The sequence below is a fragment of the Armigeres subalbatus genome, chromosome 3 (assembly GCF_024139115.2).
Source record: "Armigeres subalbatus isolate Guangzhou_Male chromosome 3, GZ_Asu_2, whole genome shotgun sequence".
Taxonomy (NCBI): Eukaryota; Metazoa; Arthropoda; class Insecta; order Diptera; family Culicidae; genus Armigeres; species Armigeres subalbatus.
The window spans coordinates 148015359-148025592 of record NC_085141.1 but is presented as its reverse complement, the minus strand read 5'-3'; the positions used below and the strand labels follow the sequence as shown (position 1 = coordinate 148025592).

Here is a 10234-nt window from a genome sequence, read left to right as displayed (position 1 = left end):
ATTATTTTGGGAAAAAATAAAAATAAACTTTGTTTGAGTTTTGTATTCTTTGTAACAAATATTCTCACATTATATTTCGAGTGGAAAATTAGTGCAACTAAAAAGCATTCGTTACGAAATTTCACGAGATTCAGCAGCTGATCGGAGCATGAATGTATGTAAACAATCGTAAAGTCATGTAGAGTCTAGCGCATTTGTGCGCTCTCATGCAGCGTGGAAAGAGAAATTCGAAGAGCGGGAAATGTTTGACAGCCAAGTAACTGCAAAATAATTTTGTTTATGGTAGTGATTTCAAAATATCCCTCTGCTCGCTTGAGCGCAGAAAAGCGGCTCTATCCGCAGTACCCAGATCTATGGTACACATTTCAAGCTTGAATCTACAATACCAATACTCGACATTGGCCGACTTAGACCGTTAAGCAACCCGACATCAGTTCTGACTTTGACAGAATCTTTGCCCAATATCAACTAGACATTTGTCCATATAATATGGTTAAAGCATCATTATTGTCAATATTATCCAATACTTTGGGGGAGTTCTGAGGATCGTGTGAACTGAAGAAACAGTAACAATAATGCCTCTAGCTGATTAAAAAAAACTCCAGAAGATGATGTCATCCCCACATGAATGATCATAACAATTTCGTAAATTATTTCGGAATAACTACCCAAATTAAAATTATTTTCCGAAGTGTACGTTATATCGGGGAAAAATGTACGCTATATCGAGTGACTTTATATCGAGTGTACGTTATATCGGGGGTACGTTTCATCGAAGATTACCTGTATCAGGAATATGTATGTTATGCATTCTTTTGTTCTAATTCGCGGAATATTCTATATCCAGCAATAAATACTTTATATTTATAAACAAAACAAATCTATCAAATACCACTTCTAGTAGTACGTAGCACAGGAATACAATATGCTGGTGATGAACGAATCACATAAAAACAACTTTACCTGATTTTAATGCTTCCAATCACTGCATATTTTGATGGGCAGCATTTCCAGCAATCCTTTTGAAAATAGCCTATTTGTATTCACCATAAGACGCTCACGTGGAATTGTTCACAGCTTCTGTAGTCGAAAATAGTCACAATCGTCCACTTCATTCAATTCATTGATCATCTTTGGGGGTTCCACAACGACCAGATGAATGTCATATTGTTGATCTAGGCCGATGTAGCCGTCCGACATCAGATACACCGTGTATATGCAGCGTCCTTAAAAAAACATGTGGGTGAATAACAAAACTGTTACAGTAGCTACACTAGCTCTAAGCTAAGTATTGTAAGATAGCTATGATATTTTGGATAGATATTTACCTAATCGGCATGGTGCGTGGAAACACAACTGATGGGAACTCTTATTGCTACGGTAGGTGCAACGTTTCATAGCTATTAGTTCGGCATCGGCTTGGTGGCCAAGTGTCAGGAACCAACCTTCATCCTTACCCTTAGGAAACTTTGGGCAATGGATGTTTAAAGTTTCGAAACTGCCCAATCGTATCATTTGCACGTTCAAAACATACTCCTGACCCGCATAGATTTCCATCCAGGTTTCGCGTGTCTGTGGTTGATTCACCGAGCGATCCGCGTTCAAATCATCTTTATGAGGCCCTCGGATCGAGAGCTGCACATTTATTGAAGGAAGGGAGCACAGGACTTTGTAAATTTGCTCAATTTCAGGTTCCTCGAACTCTTGTCGTAGTGGTCCGGCCAGATTTTCGTACTTTCGATGACACCTTTCCTTGAGTGCTGGAAGTGTTAGGAATGGATGGCTAAAAATTAGAATCGGTTAGCGTTGCTGGCTTATCAAATTGTTATCGCCAAACTCACTCCAGCTTCACATGTTTGAAGACGTGGACATTGTGTGACTCAACGTTTGGCAGGCACATAACCACTGGATCGTCAATCCAACGTGCTTGAACAATGCATTGCATCAGTTGCTGAATGCGTAGGGTACTAACAAGCCATCCTCGTTCCGCGGTGATATCTATCATTGCCTGACAGAATAAAATAAGATATTAGCGGTGCGGCAATAATTTACTACACAATTTTACCATTGCCCCGAAAGCCGTTCCCCAGAATGTACGACCATTTCCCAGAATGAAGCTTTCCCCAGAATGCACAATATTCCAGAAATTGTTTCCTATTAAAAACCCAACCTAATTTAAATACCAAGTAGTGATACTGCCTTTCTCGAATAAGTGGTTTGCGTTAGCAACCCTATAACCAGAGACCGGCGGAGTGAAAAACTGTCGAAATGGCAACGTATGAAAATGCATGAAATCGTAAAAATAATACTGGCATCACTTGAACTTTTTGCTTGCTTCTTATGGATGCAAAAAGTAAACAAGTCGAATTGGAACCGCTTTTGACGGTTCGATTGGAAACAAAATGGCGTCTTCGCTGATCTCTTATTGTAGTATTTCTAGTTTGCGTGAACAATAGTTAGGGTGCGCTAATATACATAACAACTGAAATCTATGGATTTTTGCCAATAAAAATGCGTGGATTTTTGGTAGTGTAGCCTTTCGGTACAACTTCGTTGTACGAGAAAGGCAAAAATCATGCTGTCAATGATTTGTGTTTCTATACAAGGTACAATTAGTAGCATAATATTTCAATCAGTGAAAAAAATGGGCCTAGTTCTACTATAGACACTATAGATTCCATAGACGAGCTGAGGCGAATGCGAGTGTAGCCAAACGAAATGTCAGTTAGTGTAGCCAAACGAGCATGACGTCACAATTGCAATCCAAGCAACAGAGCGTATGACGTCATGTTCGCGTGGTACACTGTGAAAAAACGGAAAAACACACTAAATCGAAATGACTCAACCGTGCCTCCGCTCGTCTTGCAAGATATGGAACCTATAGTTTCTATAAGTTCTACTCACGCATGGCATGCACGGCCGCTCGATATCTGATTGTTATAAACCAGAATAATCCAGATTATATCAACCAACGGTATTTTAAATAGTTACAAGATAAAGATTGTCGCTGTCCGGAACATCTTTAGCTGGCGAGGATAGGGTGCTATACATGTCAATGAAGGAAAAATACAACATGTTTCGGACAGCAGAACAAAGGGAACCGAAGCGACAATCTTCATCTTGTAACTAAAATATCTTTTATATAAACCCACACTCTAAAAAATCATCACGTCATATTCACGTGAAAAATCACGTAACTCGTCTGTCTTGAGCAAACGACGATTGTTACGTGACGTTAGTAATGCTCACCTGAAATTCACGTAACTTTTACTAAAAATCTTGGCGAATATGACTGTATACCCACGTAAACAATTTAAGTGAGATTGTGTTAGTGTAATTGCAGCTTCGGCATTTGCGAAAGACCTGCATTGTAAACAAGAATGACAGATACATAACCTAAACATAATAAAGCTTCGCGGAGGTAAGTGATATTTCAGGTGCATCTTGGTGGATATTTTCCGTGCCTGCATTTTTCCTCCTTGGAAAAAAATCAACGGAGGTTGGATAAAATTTATTAGATTAGTTGAAATGATGTGGAAGAAAAAGAAGCTGCATGGAAGTCTAGAGCTACAGTTTTCCGGTCGCGTTAGTATAAAATTTGTAGTCTTTGTTCCACTACTTTTTGGTTAATTAACAGCGGCAATATTAGCAATTTTCGAGCGAGAAAGTGGTTTTAAAATTTGACATCATTTCTCAACAAATCTGATAAATAAATTCCATTCAACATCCGCCGATAACTTTTTTTTTTCATCAAAAGAGTTTTTGTGGTAACTCCAAAGCGCAATGACCAAATGGCGGCATTTCAATGTTTCAATGCATCAACAACGCGAAAAAGATTCCTTTTATGGCCAGTCCCTGTTCATTTATGGATTCATTCCAAAATCACTATATTGCAATACATTTTAAAACATGTAGTGGTTACCTGCTGTCTTGTAGCTTTCACTAAAATTTCACGTAACCAGTAGGGGAACTGTACCGGTTTTGGCCATGTTCCTAATTTGGTCAATTTTGCGAATAACTCCAAAAATAAACCAATTCGCAAGGGTTTTATTAGTTCCAGCAAGAGATATATCCCTCACCCTTCAACGCTGCTTTCAACTGATCGATTATTTTGGAAAAATGTGTATTTTTCAGGGTTGGCCAAATTAGGCACTAAGTTGGCCAAAACCGGTGCACTTCCCCTACGCACAAATCACGTCAGGTTCACCTGATCAAACACGTAACTACTTTAAAGCTTCACGTCAATAGTACTGGAAGATCCAGTCAGAATCACCGGATAAATCACGTAACTCAAGGAAACTAAAATTTGTTCAGGTTACTTGTCATTCAGGTCAGTCTTACGTGAAAAGTATGGTGGATGAGAACCACATTCGTTTTCAGGTAAATATGACGTGAGGATTTTTCAGAGTGCAGAATAATCCACCAAGCGGTGATTTCAAGACAAAATTTTCAAAACGACTTATCTGCCTTTGTAAACAAAGATTCAAACGTCGATTTGACGAATCTGTCGGTAGATTCCCCATGGAAACTCGATGTAGCTGTGAGTTTGGAAATCTACCGACAGATACAAACAGCGCTGTTGAATAAGGATCAGGGAAACGACAGTTCTTGGCTCTTCAAGTTTCTACCTAAGCAATAAAGTCTCGCTTAACTTTTCAAAAGGACCTAAGTAACATTTTTTTTCATGAAATAATTTGAATAGCGCAATCAACAGAACAACATGAAGGCTTTTGATTATAGTACCGTCAACTGGGGGGAAGATGATCATTTTTAAGACAAAACATGCAATAACAATGTGTGTTTACATTTTAAATCGACACAAATATTTTTAAAACATGTACTGCTATACGTTGCAATAATCAACTACTTTAGTTTTCTGAAATGCATTCGCATTTATTAAAATAAATTAAATTATCACACATTTTTTGAGTAATCTGGTTTGGGGTGAAGTTGATCAAGACAGCTCTACTAAAATCATTATGACCTAGTAGTCAAAATACACTTGGTTATTTGTATGAATGTTGAATTTACTACGTAAAGAAGTCTACGAAGTCAATATTTGAAACGAAAATAGCGTCATTTATGACTATCTCTCTCTTTCTTCCACAAAATACATTTTCATGATTATAATCGAAAAACTCGGATTTCTACCTAGCGGTAACATTAGTTGAACAGAGAATATTGTTGACTACCGTTTCATAAAAAAATTTGGCACTTTTGACTGACACATCAAATGATCATCTTCACCTCAATGATCATCTTCCCCCCAGTTGACGGTACTCAAATTAATTCATGAAAAAATGTTACTTAGGTCCTTTTGAAAAGTTAAGCGAGAAGTTATTAACTGTATAGGTAAATAAAGTAGGCAAATAAGATAAAATTAGGTAGCATCGAGCTCGGTGGTCTAGTTGCTACCGCTTCTGCTTTATAAGTAAGAGGTCGTGGATTCAATTCCAGGCTCGTCCTTTTCCTACTTTGTATTTCTATCTTAGTTCTTTCTGTGTTTCCCGTTCTACCAAAACAATTCCTATTGTTATAACCTTCCACACAATCCCAAAACATCCTGTGGCACCTATGAGAGGTCGTAGAGTTCTCTGCATCTTTCTTTACTAGACGTCCGACTAACCATCCTTACCCTTCCTCAGCATTCGCAAGGACGTGGCCAGGACAGATCTCGACTATTGGAGAGTACATTGTTTCCATCTAAGAGATAGTGATTAGTCCCAAATCAGGATCTGTGGTAACGGATGAAAGTGATGTTACTCTCATACAATAGTCCTTGTACCACCTACGAATTTGTGCGAATTGCTTAATGCTAATGCTAAATAAGATTAAATTAGGTAGCGTAGTATAAATAGTGTAAGTTGCGTTTGTTTTGTCCAAGTCGAGTCAAGTACACTGAAGACGACCACACAGTTGTGGTCGAAATACGTATCTGCAAAGATATTGAAAAAAATTGGTGGAATTAAATGGAGAGTACTTAACTCGTCTCGGTCTCTCGATCGGGCCAATTTACAATAGGCCAATGCAAACTCTAACTTAACCCAATTTATTTTAACAGTTCACAGTTTTAACATTAACAAGTCTAAAAAAAAATCCCGACTGAATGGACACCATGTCAGTATAAATGACAAAGCCGTAGACAATATTCTAAAGAGGAAATAAACGACTAATGCTGCTATTATGTGGAGAAAAAAATCAAGCATTTAGAAGATCACCTGTCGTAAGACGAGTTTGAACAGTCCCATTGAATTCCACCACTTAAAGTGGTGGAATTCAATGGGACTGTTCAAACTCGTCTTACGACAGGTGAAAACATTCCACTAAAAAGCTCAAAATAATTTTCTTATCATTCAGAAGATATTTTTAAGTAAAAGTCTTTAAAATCTTCATCGATTTGTCTGAAAATTTGCCTGGAGACTTTCGAGCTACATTGAAATAGGGAACATTCTGGGTATGGTTTTCTGATAAATAGTTTAGAACCAATTTTACTTACTTGAATGATTCGTATGGACTGATCCAGAACAGATTTCGTATCTGTTCCATAGTCAGAGTTAGGAAGAGGCAGTCGAGACATATGGGCCTGCATCAGTAGGAAAACCTTGGTGTGCGGATTATCCACCGAAAGAGGATCGATTTTCAATCTACACAACTTGGAAAGATCGCTAGAAAGTAAAAAAAAAATTGAACGTTTGTGTTTTGTTGAAATAAAGTACAAATATATAATCAGGTACCTAACCTTAGTGTTTTTTTATTTACAGATGAAAATTTATTTAATATTTCAATTGTGTGTGTGTGTGTGTGTGCGTCATCCTCTACCCCTCACCCAGCTGGGGTGTTGGTCAAGTAGTACTACGAATAATTTGATCAGATCTCATGCTCTGTAATGGTGCCCTTTTTGTTACGAAGACTAGTACTACAAAAAGGATTCACTTCTGAAGCAGAAAAGGATTCTTCAGAAAGTATTGGGAATAGGATGTACTAGTCGTCCATAACAGGTACAACAGAACTTCACAAGGACGCCCTTATTCGTAATAACTACTCAGGGAATAGAAGGTCTAGAAGAGCCACCGTTGCTTACTAAAGCGTGAACCGGATATCTGGGACTCCCACAATATCCGCGGCAATAACAGCAAACGATGCCCTGTACGTATTTAGTCAATTTATAAAAGCAATAAAACAGTTTAAAAATCAATCAATAAAACCAATTTAGTTCGCCCACTAGCTCCAGTTTTGAATAGGACGTCGACCCACTAAGTGATAGAATCCAAGAAGACAACATCATTTTCATGCATTTTGCATTTTCTTCTACTCTTTTGCTTTCATCTGCCGCAATGTCCAACCGTGGCTAATTTGGCGGCTGTGAAGATTCTCTTGAGGTTCGTATCTATAGACGAATCCAAGTAAAAATAAGAAGAAGACACACGACGGTGTTAACTTTGACAGATCCTACAGCACAGCATAGGAAGATCATTTTAAAATGCTTGTAATAAATTCTAGACAAATTGTAATTAAAATCTGATTTATGTACGGTACGGAAAAAGTTCTGAATTACGTATCTGAAAGCTTATCTCAATTTTTTGAATATTTTCCATAAATGTATCTATCATACAGTTCGGAACTTTTTCCGTATCATACATCAATCAGATTTTAATTACATTTTATCTAGAATTTATAATAAGCATTTTAAAATGATCTTCCTAGACGAGCTCGGTGGTCTAGTGGCTGCCGCTTCTGCCTTATAAGCAGAAGGTTGCGGGTTCAATTCCAGGCTCGACCCTTTCATACTTTGTATTTCTATCTTAGTTCTTTCTGTTTTCACGTTCTACCAAAACGATTCCTACTGTTATAATCTTCCACACAATCCCAAAACCTCCCGTGGAACCTATGATAGGTCGTAGAGTTCTCTGCATCTTTCTTAAGTAGGTGTCCAACTAACCATCCTTCCCCTTTCCCAGCATTCGCAAGGACGTGGCCAGGACAGATCTTGACTATTGGAAAGTGCAATGCTGCCATCTAAGAGATAATGATTAGTCCCAAATTAATATCTGTGGTAACGGATGTAAGTGATGCTACTCTCATACAATAGTCTTGGCTTGTACTATAGATAGTGGAATATATAGATGAGCGAAGATAAATCCTCTGTCTCCAAACGAACTGTCAAACGTGTCTCCAAACGAGCATGACGTCACGATTTCAATGGAAACGTTAAGGGCTGTGACGTCATATGCGCGTGTGCACGGGCAAAAAAATCGATTCAGCCATGCTTTCGCTCATCTATAGATTCTACTATCTATAGCTTGTACCACCTACGAATTTGTGCGAATTGCTCAATGCTAATGCTAGCATTTTAAAATGATCTTCCTATGCTGTGCTGTAGGATCTGTCAAAGTTAACACCGTCGTGTGTCTTCTTCTTATTTTTACTTGGATTCGTCTATAGATGATCATGCAGCTGTTAGAGTGAAGATTGTTGCTGTCGGTGGAGCAGTTGAATTGGTTCATCTCTTCAAATATTCCGGGACGTTTACATTGCGTCTAGCAATATTAATCTACTCCTCGAAAGAAAATGACTGACGTGACTGAATGACGCTCTTTACAAGCAAACAACATTTGAAGTTTAACAGTGATTTTCAGATATTTATTTTCTTTCGATTCATCAATCAAACTTGCAAATGTAAATTTTGATCCTATTAAGTTTTATCGTATTGTTCAGATGCAGAAAGTATATGTCAGAAACAACATTACGAAGTAAAATCTGTTTGTTCAAATTCCACACATTTACATACAAAAATTGCCTTTATTTCTATAGGCAGATTTATACTAGTTTGATACTGAATATATACTGAAATACTAGTTTGTGCAACTAGTTGCAAAAAAAAACTTTTTTTCAGCACCAGGTGTACGTTTATCCTACAAGACTTGAAAAAACCGCATTTTTTTTTTCATGACGGAAAAGGGAGTTTTAAATCAAAAATCAGAAACAAAACAGTCCAGTCTAATAACTCTACTTGCCAATAATTCAAGGTTGTGCCGAAAACAATAAATATCTATGTCATTGAGCCACATTGCACAATTCTAGAAGGCGTGATGCGATGTCCAAATCTGGATATATGTACATTTTTGAAGCCATGTCTATCACACCATTCCCTTAATTGCGGTACGCATAGAATACACTATATAAACCCTCAGCTAGGCAATTTGAGCAAAATGTAAACATGTAATTGCTGTTCTATATTTGCTTTTCCATTACACCCGATTTTGTTTTTACACGGATTTTTTTTACACGGCCGTGTACCGTCTGCACCAACACACCACAGAATCGTTGCCACGAACATGCGACTGTGCATTGCCTCGCGAAAATTGTTGCTCCTGGTTTGTCGCACTTACTCCGCGGTTCCGTATGTTCCTGGACGGTGACCCAACATGTCGAGTTTGGTTCCTCAGCGCAGAAGGCATCTTGATCTTTGTGAATCCACTGAAATTGAATAAAACTAGTACCGTAACCTGCCCTAATTCCGCGCATCAGAACCTGGCTACATATTATGTTTGAACATTTCACCAAATAATGTGATGTCCATGATAGCCAGGTTCTGTTTTTTTATGAAAACCACGGTATTAGGCGATGCGTGGAATTAGGGCAGGTCACGGTATGCTGAAAATGATTTGAAATTTAACAGGAAACGGAGGTTCGATTGAATACTTACAGGAAAATTTTTGAAAGATGATTTTTTTTCTTCCGTTTCACGTGTAAGCGATACATAAATAAGGCGCGAATTTTTTTTTCTTTTTGACGGATGTGTAACACATTCGGTTAATTTCTGAATTGCCGAAAGCTGTGGCAAAGCTGACTGCTGAATTTCAGTAACACAAAGAAATGTCTTAGGGCCGATGTCCACGTAGCGGTTTTGAACTTGCGTGCACGCGGCGTCCACGCATTTGCGGTAGGAAGTACCCAACATCACATAGAATCATGCACACGCACTTGCGTTAGCGCGGCGTCGACTCGCGTCTCATTTGCGGCGAAAGCTCCCGCAAAGTCACCGCTTTTCCCCACAGGAACGCAGCATGCACGCGATTATTTTTTTGACATTTCGACACGGTTGTTTCATAAGGGCCAATGTCGCAAACGTAAACAATGCCTTTTCCTGCAAATTCCTCAACAACTAGGACCACTCCCAGCTAACAACCACTTGGAACTGGTGGCGCTCCGCGCCTTCTATCAAACGGAAGTG

The 10234-nt window shown here is 38.4% G+C and overlaps 1 protein-coding gene across 1 annotated transcript in view; it reads right to left on the bottom strand.

Moving 5' to 3' along the window:
* Positions 1-835: 835 nt before the first annotated feature.
* Positions 836-10234, bottom strand: part of LOC134224077 (activating signal cointegrator 1 complex subunit 3) — a 28258-nt gene continuing 18859 nt past the window's right edge. Inside the window, exons 7-10 of the mRNA XM_062703310.1 lie at positions 6497-6665; positions 1842-2008; positions 1329-1783; positions 836-1226 (exon numbers count right to left, since the gene is read on the bottom strand). Of these exons, the coding sequence (XP_062559294.1) occupies positions 1072-1226; positions 1329-1783; positions 1842-2008; positions 6497-6665 (946 nt within the window). The 3' untranslated portion in view covers positions 836-1071. The remainder of the gene's footprint in view (positions 1227-1328; positions 1784-1841; positions 2009-6496; positions 6666-10234) is intronic.